This window comes from Dipteris shenzhenensis, chromosome 3, assembly GCF_047967505.1.
Source record: "Dipteris shenzhenensis isolate YYH24624 ecotype China chromosome 3, Dip_SZ_1.0, whole genome shotgun sequence".
Classification (NCBI taxonomy): domain Eukaryota; kingdom Viridiplantae; phylum Streptophyta; class Polypodiopsida; order Gleicheniales; family Dipteridaceae; genus Dipteris; species Dipteris shenzhenensis.
In genome coordinates this window covers 45,917,748-45,933,692 of record NC_141598.1, presented here as the reverse complement: position 1 = coordinate 45,933,692, position 15,945 = coordinate 45,917,748, and the positions used below count along the sequence as shown (strand labels likewise).

The window sequence follows — 15,945 nt, the reverse complement described above, 5'->3', positions numbered from 1 at the left end:
TGGATTGTACAAAGTGGTTTGTTGAAAGAGAGAAAGGTCCCTAAGTAGGGTGTGGCCACATTTGGTATGACAAACGTGTTCCATCTTTTCACTTGAAGGTATCTAGTTTAGACATCGTGGGATTGGCTGAGGTATGATGAGATTGGTCCGATTCTGAACATCTTGCCCACTTGTGAGTAACTTGACAGATGAGCTTAGAGCAGGAGAGCCAAGGAAAAGTAGAGAAAGCCCTCAGACCTCGCGTGGGGAATGGCAAGGGGTCACACTTTCTTATATATGGGAATGGGTCGGGGGAGGCCTTTCCTCGAAGGAAAATGCTTGGCCAATGGAGAGCGACCACTGACTATGAGTCATTGGCCGGGCACTGTCCAACCGCCTTATTAACCCACGTGGAGGGCCAAGGGGGAGGCACGAATGGGTCAGTCACATTCTCTTTTTGAATGTGGCTTGACCTAATGGGGGCTATGGCATCGTAGCCGACCGAGGCCAATTTCAGTGAGAAAGTGCTCCAAAAGCAAGGGCGCCCAGGAAAGTGCGCCCCGCCCACTGTGGCACATGATGACAACTTCCTATTTCTTTTGGTTAGTGGCTCACAGTGGCCTCCCAATAGGTCCATCGCTAGAGTAGATGAGGAGGGATGACACATGCCACTTCTATACAATAGGAGTTGCTAAGGATCATTACGAGGATGGCCGAGGATATGGTAGCCTGCTGGCCAGGCAACATATCTTCTCTATAGCGATGGTCTCCCTTGCAAACCTGTGGATGCAGAGAAAACTACAAACCAGAGATTCAAATTTGTATGCCACCCTCACGAGTTGGGATGCAATACTATGTGATCAGATATGGATTGCTAGGGACAGCTCTATGCTCACTACAAGCGTTCCAGGACAGATTTGGATGCCTATTTCTTGGAGTGATTAAACTTGGTGTGGGTATTCCTAGAGTAGAGGCAACTCCCCTGAGGCCAACTTATCAGAATTCGGAGAAGAAATGCTGCTGGTTGCTGGAAAATGCAAATTTCTGCAAGTCGAAATTTGCTCACAGCTCCTCCAAACAATTCTCAAATCACCACCAGACTTCGGGAGCAGCCTCAAGAGCTTAGGGCAAACAGATCAAGCCAAGAGTGACTGAATTTGGTGTAGGAAAATAGTAGATCTTCTCTTTCTTGCACTTGAGAGAAAATCCCTTCAATATTGACTCAATCCTCCACCATTTTAGGATTCTCATACATAGAAATGATCAGGGAAGCAAGGGCTGTCCACTCCTACAAAAAGCCCCAAATTCTGAGTGCCAAAAAAAGGGTGCAATAGGATGGCCGACCAACCTTGTTTTGGGTGATAGCGGAGGGCTGTTAAGCATCATGGGAGCTGTGTGTACGGGTAGTATGGTTGCACAGTGGAATGACGAGCTATTGTATGCATTGTACGGATTGTGCACGAAGCCCTTGGTTGGATCATAGGTAGCACGACCGTATGAAATTCATAGGTTGGCTCTGTGTGTGTGTGTGTGTGTGTGTGTGTGTGTGTGTGTGTGTGTCTGTGTGTGTGTGTGTACAGACCAGCACACAAAGCAGTTCCATTTGGTGCTCTACATGCTAAAAGCATATGGACTATATGGACAGTCCATATGCTAATATTAATTGCTAGCCAAATGGCTGGGTTGTATGGAATTGTAGGCAGATGGTATACCAAGCTGAGTACCACTTGTGGATGTACGTGTTGTATGTATAATCCTTTATAATGCAGGACTTACAGCTTACACAATCCTTGTATGGGAGCTGTCCGTGGCTGGCTATACGAATATGCACTGATGTGGTAGCATAGGAGTACCTTCTCCTTTGGTTGTGACTCATTTGGATGGGCCTAGTTGGCTGGTAACTCCCATGCTCATAGGGGTTCATGATTGTTTTTAGCAACATCTCATGGGTTTGGATGCAATCCATTACCTTCCGGTTTACTGTCCTTCATTTCTTGATGCTTGGCATCCCGTTTTTGGTCCTCTTTCTTGCTGTCCTTGAAACCCAAATTCTCTCTTGCATCCAAGCATTGGCTGTCTTTGCATTCTCAATCAACTGAGTCATGGAACCAACCTTGGTTTTGATGCAATAGTCACACAACTCACTTGGTAATCCACAATAGTACCTCTATATTTGGTCTTTCAAAGATACATGCATGTAAGAGATCAATGGTAGCAACACATCCCAAAACCTTTGAGTATAATCCTCAAGATTCTTGCTGTTTTTATATGACAAGTCATGCCAATGTGAGAGTACTTCCACCTCAAAAGTTGGAGTAAGCTAGGTAGAGGAAAATACTTGTTTAAAGTGGAAGGAGCATCTCCTTGAAGCATTAGGTTGGTATATCACCTGAGTGCATTGCCTTTCAAGAAAGTGGACTCAAACTTGACATGAGAACCACCATCCTTGAAACACTAGATGTTGGCTGTCCAAATGGTGGCTGTACATTTAAGCATGGAAGCAAGTACTGTGGGTTGCATACATGGCTCCAGTGTCCTTTGTATTGTTTCCATTGCATCTATCTCCCATGTCAGACCCAAAATCTGTGGATTCTATTCGGTTTGAGCCTGGCAATGCTTTAGCGGAGGCATGTCTTGCACAGATGTCAAGTCCTTTTTGTGATGAGTTGAGCTCGATGCTTGACACAGGATAAAGCTATGGACCCTTAGTGTTAGATGCCCTCTGCATGGCTAATGTAGTCATTATATTCTTGGAAGCTTGCATTGAATGCCCTCTGCATGGCTGATGCAGTCAATCAGTCCAAAACTGCATTAAATAGGATTTCTCCTCATCAAAGGCCAATCCTTGCATAGAGGAGAGCTTTTCCTTACTGCTCATTTCTGATTCCATGAGCACTCAATTCTTTGAGACTGGCTTACCACCTCCTAACATAACTTTTGTAAGCACAAATCCAACAAAAGGGAATCCTCACTCCACTGAAGCAATTCATGTAATAGGCAAGGGTGAATTGGCCATCAAGCTCTCCACACATCATGAGATTTTGTTATGAGTCCATTCCTCAATTTTCTTGACGATCAACAAATGAAACATGGGCAACATGATAGCTGCTACGTGGGCACTAGGGACTACACAAAAGACTAGCAAATGACTGCAACTTTATAGGAGTACCTTGGGGCAGTGAAAGACATCAATGCAAAGCTATCAGGTTCATGTTAGAGGTTTGCAAGTAGACTGCAGCACCCAGGGTATGTTGGGAGCTACAAAGGTAGCAAAGTAGAGATGTCTATTCCAGGAAAGAAAAGGATGATGAACAAAAGCAAGGACTAGTAGAGTGGAGAGAAAAGAGAGAGAGAGACTTGCTAGACAGTGGTCCACATCACGAAGACTATAGAGTAGGAGGATAGAGACCCAGACAAGTCAAGCAACACTAGCATTGTATCATTGATTTGCTTCCTTGATGCTAGCTCTCACCCAATCTTGAGCCATTGTCAGATGAGCTTTCCTCTCCCCTTAGCCGCCTAGTCGAGTTGGTCCCATAGATATCATACATAGGTCCATCTACTTAGATGGACAATCAATCGATTGATAGCTAGCTAGGGGACTCTTCTTGGTGTTTGCTTCATCTTTTGGGTGCTATTGTAGTGATATCGTGAGCATCAATCTTGGCAAGGGCTAGTGGAGCGGCTCAATATGCCCAAGCCCATGTGAACCAACTTCCCAAGGAAGAGCCTATGGATGTGGGCTAGGATGAGGACCAACACTACTTGCTACTGTGTGCAAAAGTACTTCACATGATTGAATACCTTTATATGGCCGGTTGTAAAGTGTTTACTCCTTTTTTTAAGGTTTCTAGAAAATATATGCCTTTTTATAAGGTCTCATGTGAGTAAATTTCTTTATATGGCTGGTTGGAAAGTATTTATGTCTTTATTTACCAGTTGAAATTTTCAAATATCGGCTACTCTAGAGAGCTACCCTTATTTTGTCTGGTTGAAAATAATGTTTTGTGCGAGCACTGTTTCTCTCCTTAAGAAATAGTAAGATAAGATAAGATGAAGCACCTTGCATACCGTATATAAGTGCTAGAAGCTAATCAGTACAAACTTCACATCATATAAACTAGGAGCAGTGCCTAGTAGTATAGATTGCAGCTCCCACTGAGCGGATCACTATTGGCCTACAAATCTGCCGTAGGTGAGTGGGACTACTCATGAAAAGGGAAAACTACCCTTTAATAGCAGAGAGGGCTGAGAATCTGCTTGATTAGTATGTTGGGGGGCCAATTGGCCTCATTTGGAGGGCTTACTGGCCTATATAAAGGGCCCTAGGCAAGGGGTCAAAAGTACTTTAGAGATCTTGCACTGGGTGACATCGAGAGCCCCAATTGATGTAGAGTGCAATGATCAAGCATGTGCCCCTCTTGATCACAAACTTCTAGATGCCAAATCACTGGCACTAAAACTTCTCTCTACACTATGGACTGGTTTGGAAGGGGAGGGGTACCATCCCAAGCAATAAAGGATTAACTGATGTGGAGGACTGGTGATAAGCCAAGCTTCATCTATACGGGCTTGGCTGCATGCTATGTATGCCTTATATTTAATATCCACTACTGCTTGAGATCTCAGTTTTTACTACTACTAGCTAAGGAGGATTTCAAAAAGCCGGGTCAAGTACCGGGCCTGAAATGACATGTTGTAAGTTGGGGTAACAATTATAAGAAGCTTTTTGAAAGTAGGGTTGTCAGAAACTTGGTTGCTTGTTGCTGTATTTTGCAACGTTGAAACTAATATTTTCATGTGTGAATGATTGGCAATGACAGTGTGCGCCTTTACTACCTCAACCCCTCTTTCTCTACCTTTAAAATTGTTCACCTAATGTTGCACATGGTTGGAAATCCTTTAATTTCTAAAGCCAATTCACGCTGATCACAATGTGTACAACCTATTAACCTCGGTAAGGACAAGGACGTCAAACCTGTGAGCTCCAAATAGTGACAACTATCGCTAGATGTGCCCTTCCCTCTTGTGGTAGTTTCGATATGCGATTCTACAGTGAAAATTTGAGTGTATAGAGAGACAATTACTAGATGTCTGTTGTAACAAAGATTATCTATCAGTACAATAGCTTATAGCGGAACTTGCTGTTAAGAGGACTCAGAAAGTGTCTTGTCTTTGTAATGCATTCGTACGAGGATCCGATGTGAAATGGCTGGGGTGATCTTTTGAAGGGTCAATGAATTGAAGTTGCTGCCATGAAGGTTGATTCCACGTTCTACACCTCCAAGCTTCCTTGGCAAGCAATGACTCTAGAGAAGGCAACTTTGAGTCCAAATTTAATCGTTGCACACTTTTCTCACGCTCTGAGGATCCTTCAATGCTGCATCATCGGAAAGGAGGAGATCGGCCACTCATAGCAGGAAGGAAACGAAACAAAGAGGGGAGCTTTGAATTGGGAAAGGCAATCACGGAGACGGGGAAACAGATTACAATTGCGATTCCTTGCATTACAGAAATCTTCGAATCAAATGTGGGGAAAGAAAGGGAGAGAAATTGGGGAGGAAGGCAAAAATTGAAGGCACGGTAAGAGAATTCTCGCATTACGCCCTAGCTACGATCTCTACCACCATCGCGAGTTGCTGCAACTGCAAATGATGATGATGATGATGATGCTTCTTCTTTTTTAGCAGAAAAGAAACATAGAAGCATCAAGCAGCAGAGAGAGATGAAGCACGTGGCCATGGCATTGTAGATGATGCAAATGCAAATTGAAGGTGGAGGAGAAAGAGAGGGAGGAGGCCATGAAAGCTTCAAAAGAGGAATAGATGGAGATAATTGGAAGATTGAAAGATTTGAAAGCTAGAAGGGTATGAAGATAACAAGACGAAGACAGAAGAAGAAGAAGGATCAAGACGGTTTGAACAAGATAGGCATTTCCATTCCAAAAACAATTAGAATTTTTAGAATTGAAAAATGATGACAAGTGGCTCAAGGAGGGCTCACCTTTTCATTTGATTCCACAATGCTACCTGCCTAATAAAGAAGTATTTGCGATGCAAAGATTTGTTTCGTCTCGCAAAGATTTGTTTCGCCGAGACGATCAGGTGTTTGATCCACAACAAAATTTCGAATCATCACATAAAGATGTCATTCCAAAGAAGTATTTGCGATGCGAAGAGTTGTTTCGCTGCTACACCATAATGTCCAAACTGGAGACGCTCCCCATAGCTTCTCCTTCTCCCCAGCCTCGATTCGGGGACAGGCACGGAGCCATTCGAGGAAACGCAAGTCTTCCGGTGGTTCAAGGATCTTCTCCACCTTTCTCAATAACTTCGAGTTCAGGTACTGCAGGACAGACCTCCAATTTTGAGTCTCATAAACCCTTGGCAGTTAGTTTTCATTCTTGTCATGCTTCGCAGATACATTCAGGACAGAGCGCTTGTGGCAACAGGATCTCACGGATCCCTCCCCGGGCTGCGACAACCGAACCAGCACAGTAAGTGTGCGAAGGAATACTCTGCTCAAGTTAAAGCTGTAGTAAAACTCTGTCGTCTGACGAGTTTGTTCTAACAGGCAAACCCAAGGGCTCCAGACTTCAACCTTAAATTTATCAAGGAACCGCTTCCATGGATAGACGGCTGGTACAAATTCATGCTCCAGGAAAACGACTCCGGAAGCCAGGGATTGCAGGGGAATGGCCAGGCCTGGACAAACTCTACAGACCGTGGCTTGATGGAGAATGTCAGCAATTCCAAGGCCAGAGTGAGGTCTCGAGTTCGGCTACTCGCATGCACAGCTCAAGAACCGCCAGACAAAAGTGGTCGTCGGGAGACGGTCACCCTAGAGGAGGCACTCACGTCTTTGGAACGGATACCCCAGGTCCCTTCGATTGAGAACTATACACACATCCTGCAGTGCTGCAGAAAAGAGAAAAACTTAGTGTATGCTAAACGCGTGCATGCCTACATGTGCAAAAATGGGCTGGAAGCTCATAGATCTTTGGGAAACCACCTTGTCCCAATGCTGGTGGAATGTGGAAGCATGCGCGGTGCCCTGCAGGTCTTTAACAGGTTGGTTGATCCGAATGAGTATTCTTGGACTACTCTCATCACAGGTTATATCGAATGTGGGGAATCACAACAGGCCCTCAACGTCTACCTGAAAATGCAGAAGGATGGCGTACATCCTAACAAGTACGTGTTTGTGGCCCTACTGAAGGCTTGTGCTAGGTTGAAAGATTTGGAACTTGGCCGTGAAATCCATGCCCAGATTTTGAGAAACGGATTGCTAAGAGATCCTTTCATAGGAAACACCCTGGTCGTTCTCTATGCCAAGAGTGGCTCGCTTGCCAAAGCACGTCAAATATTTGACAATCTTCGAGTTCAAGATGTAGTTTCATGGAATGCACTAATAGCAGGATATGCCAAACATGGGCTCGGTGAGAAAGCGCTCAAATGTTTCCAACAGATGCAACTGGAGGGTGTCTCTCCAAATGCAATCACGTTTGTTTGCAGCTTGAAAGCTTGTGCCAGCATAGCAGCGATAGACAAGGGCGGTAAAATACACGCTGAGATTGCTAGAATGGGGTTGGGAAGAGATCCTGTTCTTTGCAACTCTTTGGTCGATATGTATGCCAAATGTGGCTCTCTTGCAAAAGCACAAAAAGTGTTTGACAACCTTCCAGTTCGAGATGTTCTCTCGTGGAATGCACTAATTGCAGGATATGTTGAACACGGTCTTAATGAGAAAGCTCTGAACTGTTTTGAACAGATGCAACTTGAGGGTGCATTTCCAAATGCCATCACGTTCGTTTGCAGCTTGAAAGCTTGTGGCAACATAGGAGCTATAGACGAGGGCAGAGAAATACATGCTGACATTGCCAAACAGGAGCTGGAAAGAAATCCATTCGTTGGCAGCGCTTTGGTTGACATGTATGTTAAATGTGGCTTGCTTGCAAAAGCACGGGAAGTGTCTGACAAGCTTCCAGCTCGGGATGTTGTCTCATGGACTGCATTAATTGCAGGATATGCCAAAAGTGGGCTCGGGGAGGAAGCATTGGAGTGTTTCGAACGGATGCAACTGGAGGGTGTGTCTCCGAATGCAGTCACATTTGTCTGCAGCTTGAAAGCTTGTGGTAGCATAGGAGCCATAGCCAAGGGCCGAGAAATACATACTGAGATTGACAGGAAGGCTTTTGAAAGAGATCCTTTTGTAGGCAACAGCTTGGTTGACATGTATGGCAAATGCGGGGTACTTGGAAAAGCACAGGAAGTGTTTGACAAGCTTCCAGTTCGGGATGTAGTCTCATGGACTGCACTAATTGCAGGGTATGCCGAACATGGGCTTGGTGAAGAAGCACTGAAGTGTTTCAAATGCATGCAACTAGAGGGTGTGACTCCAAATGCAGTCACACTTGTTTGCAGTTTGAAAGCTTGTGGCAGCATAGGAGCTATAAACAAGGGCCGGGAAATACATGCTGAGATTGCAAGGAAAGGGTTAGGAAGAGACCCTTTTCTTGGCAACGCATTGGTCGATATGTATTCCAAATGTTGCTCGGTTTCAAAAGCAAGAGAAGTGTTTGATAAGCTTCCAGTACGAGATGTAGTCTCATGGAGTGCACTGATTGCAGGATATGCCCAACTAGGAGAAAGTGAAATGGTTTTCAATATGCTTGATATGATGAGAGCAGATGGAGTAAAGCCAGACAGGTTTACATTACTTAGTGTTCTTACCGTCTGTAGTCATGTGGGTCTAGTTGAAAAGGCCCAGAAGTACTTTGAGGTCATGAGCACAGGCTATGGTGTCACTCCAGCAATCGAGCACCACACTTGCATGATTGATCTCTTTTGTCGTGCAGGCCAATTAGACGAGGCTGCAGCGATGGTGCAAAGGATGCCTTTCCAACCTGATCTTTCGGTCTGGCTTACTGTATTAGGTGCTTGTCGAAAGTGGGGTAATGTGGAGCTTGGAAGACACGCCTTTGACCATGCAGTGCGATTGGATGAAAAGAAATCTGCAGCTTATGTCTTGATGTCTAACATCTATGCAGATACGCACATGCATGAGGATGATTAGGAGATCGAGGCAATGAGAGTAAAACAAGAAGCATGGAAGAAGTCAGGAGTAAGTGGGACTGAAGTTGATGGAATCGTGCATATGTTTGGGGTGGGGACAAGAGATTCCCAAAGTAAAGATATATGTGCAAAGCTAGAAGATCTTTCCCTTCAAATGCTGGAGGAAGGGTTTATCCCAAATTTGGATCGTATACTATAGGTATAAGTTTGCCCACCTTGGAATCATCGACCTCGACGTGGGGCACGCCATTGAACAATGGAAGGAAGAGTGGTGCCTCCACGGTTAGCATTGATGCCTTATTTGCATGGCCATCAAAGGTAACCTCTATGGACCCGCACATGATCACCATGACGAGGTGCGAAGGGGGGTTGTCTATTTCTCACCACCAAGGTTTCACAACCATCATTCCCCTCTGACAATGCCGCACAGCCTCTAAGAAAAGGGAAGTTCAGCAGCATGCAAACATCCACCCTGTGGGTGGCCCTTTTGGACCCCCAATTTTGAAGCCCTCGTATTAGATTCCATGAATCTTCTAATTTAGAATTTGGTTTGGAATATTCTTTCAAGCCATCGAAGCATTTTCAACAAGTATCACATCTTTAGAGGAGGTCGAACTCCACCAATCCAAATGAGCCCTTGCTTAATGTTCTACTAGAGTCAATACTCTTGGATCTACTATTTCACATCCATATATCTAACCTACCACCTTAGTGCTTTTTGGTGGTGGACAGATCACCTCATCAATGAGTCACTTGCAAAGTGATTTTGTTTGGATTCAGGACTGTTGCATATGTTTTCAAGGACAATTGCATATTTCTTGCACTGCACTTGGTGTTTTCAAGGACTTCAAAGTGATGGTAGGAGAATTAGGTAAGCATATCAAGATTCTCCATTTTTGTTGGAAAGCAGTGACTCATGGCAGAAGGCCATGGGGATTAATCCCATAGGCAATTGTGACATTCAGTGAACATTGGATATAAAGAAAGAGAGATCCCCTTCCCTTCATCCTAGTCGGCTCTTTTTGGGTGAAGGGGAGGCTCTCCATGGCTATGGGGCGGGGAGTGGGACCCACTGTACTCGTGCAATCCAGATGGCGACACGTGGCTCTATCCTGCATTTTCCAACAATTTTGATAATAGATGTGAGTATACATCAAATGACCTCAATGCATTTTGTGGACGTTCTGGAATCAAAAAGTAGCATCAAAGAGAAAATGGAATCGAGACAATGTATGCTTGATGAGAAGAATATTCTAAGATAGTATTGGGTAGAAGGGTGTGACATAACCATCTATTTTATTAATAAAGTCTGACAGCTATCTAATGAAATTTGACCCTAGAAGAGGCATAACAGACTATTTGATTAATAGAAGTCCCATAGTTATCTTCTGGATCACAAGGCCTAAATTAATCACTTGAGAGCATTTGCTCCCTTTCTTATGCCACATGTTTTGAATAAACTCGAGAACAAAGTTATATAAAATTAGCCAAATGTGTGTTCAGAGGATGTGTGAATTGAAGGCATATAAGTCGTACAAAGATGAGACTAGCCTCGAAGGACTAAGGAACTCGAGCAAGATACAAAGTACAATTATTTTTGAAGAAAGAAGAAGGTCACAAAAAATTCAAAGATATACACTTTGGTTCATTCATACTCTCATGACTCTTGTTAATAGAATGAATTTTGAAAAATTGTTTCATTTAGTATCTTTCAACACAATGTCAAAGAATTGTTTTCATTGCACATGAATTTTGGTCTTTTTATTTTGGCAAACCATAGAGTTATACATGTTTAGTTATGATTTTTAGAAAATCTAAGAGTCAAATGGAGTGTCGTGCGGTAATTATTGTGAAAGAGGCACCTCATAGTACTGATGCTACAACATATTGTTGAGTAATTTGATATGACTCATGTCTCCCTTTGAGAGTCACTATATTTTCAAGTCTTTGTTGATGCAACTTGCATCTTGTTAGTAGGCCGCAGGTCTCTCTCATGACTCTTGTCAATAGAATGAATTTTGAAAAATTGTTTCATTTAGTATCTTTCAACACAATGTCAAAGAATTGTTTTCATTGCACATGAATTTTGGTCTTTTTATTTTGGCAAACCATAGAGTTATACATGTTTAGTATGATTTTTAGAAAATCTAAGAGTCAAATGGAGTGTCGTGCGGTAATTATTGTGAAAGAGGCACCTCATAGTACTGATGCTACAACATATTGTTGAGTAATTTGATACGACTCATGTCTCCCTTTGAGAGTCACTATATTTTCAAGTCTTTGTTGATGCAACTTGAGTCTTGTTAGTAGGCCGCAGGTCTCTTGCACCTACATTCATGTGTGCTTGTAATCCTCCTCTTAAACTAGAAAATAGGATACTTAAATTGCCATTCTTGAAAGATTTCAGAAGATCTAAAGAACCTCCTATTCTTGAGGATTAACATCAATGTAGCTTCATCTCCACCAATGAAATATAGGGTTCACCTTGGACACCCACACGAGACCTAAACAACTTCATGAGGATCTTGAGTGGTCTTGTTCCCGTTATTTTTCATGCTCCACAAACCTTGCAGGCAACGCGGGAATGCACTCTATGCAAGCTTGTATTGCAGCCGTCATGTGCCACGAATCGAAGTGATAGTGCGGGAGAGTAATAGTTAGTCACAGGTAGAGCTCTTCCTTAGTCGCTTCTCGTCACAGCGGCACTTCTTATCATGCGACGTGAGGCGCAAGCAAGGTTCACGTGAATCCGAGTTCGTTTCCGAGGTAGCTGATCGGACATGGCGAGGCGAACCAACAAGTGGATGGCATGTGATGGTTGTGATGTGTGGAAGACACCTCATCATCAGCATAGTAAATAATATTCGTTCTCATCCTTAATAAAGAGAGAGCCTGTACATGTGGATATATACCTTGTTACAGATATAGTTCATCGTCTTCGAGTACTTCCGTCTTCTTCTTCTTCGTCTTCCTGTTGGCTATCTTGAGCTTTTTTGCATGCTTCTCCTGCCAATCCTCCCTTCAATCTCAAAATTTCATCCTCGCCGTCTCCTTCCGAGTACGTTTGACGTTCCAATTTCCTTTTCCTCCTGCCGGTTGCTTGCTCTCCCCACGTTTTTCCTTTCCATTGGATTCATCACACCCCTTCCTTTCCGTCTCCGATTGCCTTTGCTTTTTCAAACTCCGTTCTTCATTTTGAATCGGGAAAAATGTTCTGATTCCGCAGCACAGCTTCAAGGCCTGCGCCGGCCTGACTTCACTATGCTCTTATTTGTTGGTTTGTGAATTGGTCTGTCTTCCATTTTAGCAACGCGCTTCGTATAGCTATTATAGAGTTGCGTTGAATCGTGAATCTGACTAAGCGTTCGACATTGCAGGTATCTTCGTCGCATATAGTTTCAGTCCTACAGATCTGGTCGTTTACGGTGGTGCTGCTGATAAATCGTCGTCGTCAGCAATAAGGGGTCAGCCGGGCAATTGCGATTGATTGTACCAGCGGCTTGAATCTCTCCGTGGAGGTCTCTAACTATGGCCGAATTAAGCGCAGGCTTGCTGGCGAGGAGCTTTGCGAGAGCAGTAAGGGAACCTGCCGCCTCAGCGGTAAGCCCCATGGACAAGCTGTTGGGAATTATCGGCTCTCCCGCCTCTGCTGAGTCGTTTTCCTCAGGCAAGATTCACGAACGCGATACAGGAGAGCTGGATGAGGGAGACATCTGGGAAATCGAAACTGCAGCATGTACGAGTCTTCCAGCGGTGGAGCAGAGAAGGTCTCTAACTACTCCCCCTCTAAGAGCCGTTGCAGAGGAGAGGGACGACGATTCAGGAAAGGGTGGTGTTGATGGCGAGTCGTATTCGAGCGCTTCTCGTTCCCAAGTAGGTGATCGAAGCGTGAATGGTTTTCCTCAGGATCACAACTCGAAAGGTCCTTCCGGCCGGAAATCAATCCGGGAAGGTTCTAGGCGTATCCCTATAGCTTCTCGAATGATGCCACGAGGAGCTCCATCGGAGGATATCCCCAAGCGCGTACTTCATCAGTCGGCCCCCGTAAACATCCCGGATTGGTCTCAAATTTTGAAGATGACAGGCCCGAGTCGTGGGAGGAAAACTGTTCTTGATGAAGACGAGGAGGATGAAGATGAAGAGAGGCTTCCTCCACACGAGTTTCTGGCCCGTGAATATGCAAGAAGTCAGATGTATCCTCTCTCTGTCTTTGAGGGTGCAGGCAGAACGTTGAAAGGAAGGGATTTGAGCCGAGTAAGAAATGCTATTTTAACACACACAGGTTTCCTCGAATGAACGTCCCATTTTACAGAGGCGTGTCACAACGATCATGTGCCGAAGTATGGCTTTGGCCCTTGACTAGACACCTAAATTTTTGTCAGGGATTTGCTTCGAGTCTATATCCTCTAAAAGTGGTATCCTCACGAGCAAAAGAGCTTGAGAAACACACAAGGGTGAGATATATATCTGTGGTATGTGACGGTAAATCAACTTTGAGTTTTGAGGGCTCAAGAGCAGAGTTCCAGTTTCTTATATGTACAATTCGTTGGTCTTTTTCTTTTATAGTCGGCATCTTCCTATCTTCAAGCTTTTGTCTTTGGATGAGTTGCTGTATCATCGTCTTTAGATCACTCTTCTTGAAGAAGCGGGAGAAGACAAACAGACAGGATAGAGCTGCTTGTTTTCTGGCTCTTGTGGGGGGACATCTCTGCATTAGACTCTTCCTGTGAAGGAAAGAAGTCCAGGTAATTAGAATCAACGCCAAGCATAGCAGATGCAATTTACTATGAGATTGCTGATGGCTTTCGACTTTTGCCACTTTGATTTGGATTATAAGTTGCAGACATATGTCAGTAGCTCGATGTAAAATACATTGGGAGAGACTATATTTGCAAGAAATTTTCAGCATGTAAACATTTTCTTAGTTGTCAATTCTTATAGCAGTGTCAAGCCTGCAGTATTTCTTTGAATAACAGTATTTTTGCTTGCTGCTTCTGTATTTTGTCGGGATAATGAAGGTTATCATATTGTGGCAACTCAAGAAAACAGGCGGCAACAGGTGCCAATGGGGCCCTAGCTTGGTGGTTGAGGCATGTGTGTGTGTGTGAGTGAAAGAGAGAGAGAGAGTTTGACCGCTGGAGCAGCTATGATGGTCTTTTTTCATCGTCTTCTACTTTATGAGTAGTAGCTGTCTCTGTTTGAGACAGCTATGAATGTACATTCTTCTTAATAAAAGGTTGTTTTACAATGAAAATGTGCGTGTGTGTGTGTGTGTGTGTGTGAGAGAGAGAGAGAGAGAGTTCAACCCCTGGCTAGGCCACCGGGGCATTGCAAAAAAAAAAGCAGTGGCTTTTTCAGTTGTGATTTCCTATTCTTGTCATTTTGTTGGACGGCTGGTTTCTATGTCGTGGTCAGGTCGATACACGTCTTTTAAAGCCCTGTTTGTAAGGCAGGACTTAGGAAGTGATTGTTTTTTGTTTACATAATTTTGACGTTGTTGAACCTGATGTTATTCAAATGTGATCATGTTAATGTACTGCTTACTTCAATATAATGCTATAATTGTTGTTGCAAGCCCTGCAATTCGTCCTAACCCTCTTGCTGCTAGTTTCGTCCCCGTCTTGCACAATCCCTTGAACCTACCCCCTTATTTCTTTTTCATGACGATCATCTTTTGCTTGATGGGTGCACATTTGAGGAATCGATAGAAGGGATCTAGGGCAATTCTCCAAGCAATGGTTATGATCTCCAAAAATTGGTACTTTTGTATTCCTCATGGAGGGCATTTTGCTCCAATAGGTGATTAAATGCAGCAGCCAAGTCATTGAACTTTTGCTTACTGATAACCCTGGGCTATGCTGAACAGAAAGCATGAGACATGACTGGCCATTGACAGGCATTTCACCATCACCACCCAGGAGCACAAACTTTCTAATCTGCAAAATGTTTGTTTGAGCCTCGGAACTAGTGACCTTTTTAGCTTGATGCATATGAGTAGATATGGAAATCTGTATGCTGAGTTTTCTTGCATCAGGTTTTGCAAATGCGTTGATGCACAAGAATTTACAATATTTGAATTCTGTTTGCTTGCCTGCAATTATGTGATCATAAGGGGTAAGTCTTCACAATCCAATAGAGTTTTCCCCACCATTGATGAAATAGTGTCATTCAATTGATGAATGGAATCATCAATCTCCTGGATCTGTTGTTTGCTATCAGTGTAAACATTCAATATCCAAATGTTCACCATCGGTGGAAAAACTTACAGGCGAGAGTAATGAATGAAATCCTTGGTTTGTCTTTTGTTACAATCCGTAAAAGTACACATAGTTGTTGATTATCAATCAAAATTTGGCACAGCAGTGATGGACATTAAAAGGCCAGCTGCTAGATGAAAGATTGGAATCTGTGTTGATATTTATTGATGTGGCAGTGGCTTATTTTCCTATTGCCACTATTTGTTTGTGTTTAGTTGATCTAGCCATCTCTACAGCTAATATACTCGATTGAAGAAAATGTGTTAAGAATTTGAATTTTGAGTCAACTTAACCTTGACTTGGGTCTTGCAAAGTGATTGGAAGAGGCATTGTTTATAGCTGTGGAGAGGATTGCAAGATTAGAATTCATGAGCATTGGGAGCAGAATAAAAAATAACCAAGGAATGTGACATAACTAAAAAATACACTCATAAGCATAGGAAAAAGCATCAATATATGTGTCAATATAAGCAAGTTTCAATGATTATGGTGACCCTTATTCCGATGCTTCATGGTACTCTCTCCCCTTTGAGGGGCAGCGGGAAACCAAGGCTCTCTGACCTTGCCAAATCCTCGGTCCCCACAAAAATTATTACCTTGATGAGGGGCATTACCCACTCAGGAACTCAAGGTCA

At 43.5% G+C, this 15,945-nt stretch overlaps 2 protein-coding genes across 2 annotated transcripts; both read left to right on the top strand.

The window, feature by feature from the left end:
• The first annotated feature begins 6,178 nt into the window (after nucleotides 1-6,178).
• On the top strand, nucleotides 6,179-9,732 carry LOC147903888 (pentatricopeptide repeat-containing protein At3g16610-like). The gene is made up of 3 exons (XM_087372803.1): nucleotides 6,179-6,321; nucleotides 6,399-6,475; nucleotides 6,553-9,732. The coding sequence occupies exons 1-3, from the start codon at nucleotides 6,180-6,182 to the stop codon at nucleotides 9,052-9,054; spliced, it is 2,721 nt and encodes a 906-aa protein (XP_087228929.1). The 5' UTR covers nucleotide 6,179; the 3' UTR covers nucleotides 9,055-9,732.
• Nucleotides 9,733-12,008: 2,276 nt separating this feature from the next.
• LOC147903887 (uncharacterized) lies at nucleotides 12,009-14,180 on the top strand. Its single transcript, XM_087401934.1, has 3 exons — nucleotides 12,009-12,111; nucleotides 12,431-12,517; nucleotides 12,601-14,180. Exons 1-3 carry the CDS (start codon nucleotides 12,051-12,053, stop codon nucleotides 13,347-13,349), a joined length of 897 nt encoding a protein of 298 aa, XP_087258060.1. The 5' UTR covers nucleotides 12,009-12,050; the 3' UTR covers nucleotides 13,350-14,180.
• The last annotated feature ends 1,765 nt before the right edge of the window (nucleotides 14,181-15,945 follow it).

Bases quoted from the DNA above. Each gene is read 5' to 3' on its own strand.
- LOC147903888 (XM_087372803.1), top strand. From the start codon at position 6,180: ATGTCCAAACTGGAGACGCTCCCCATAGCTTCTCCTTCTCCCCAGCCT. The intron at 6,322-6,398 runs GTACTGCAGGAC...CATGCTTCGCAG, and splicing joins CTCAATAACTTCGAGTTCAG to ATACATTCAGGACAGAGCGC. The intron at 6,476-6,552 runs GTAAGTGTGCGA...TTGTTCTAACAG, and splicing joins GCGACAACCGAACCAGCACA to GCAAACCCAAGGGCTCCAGA.
- LOC147903887 (XM_087401934.1), top strand. From the start codon at position 12,051: ATGCTTCTCCTGCCAATCCTCCCTTCAATCTCAAAATTTCATCCTCGC. The intron at 12,112-12,430 runs GTACGTTTGACG...TCGACATTGCAG, and splicing joins TCCTCGCCGTCTCCTTCCGA to GTATCTTCGTCGCATATAGT. The intron at 12,518-12,600 runs GTCAGCCGGGCA...AATTAAGCGCAG, and splicing joins GTCGTCGTCAGCAATAAGGG to GCTTGCTGGCGAGGAGCTTT.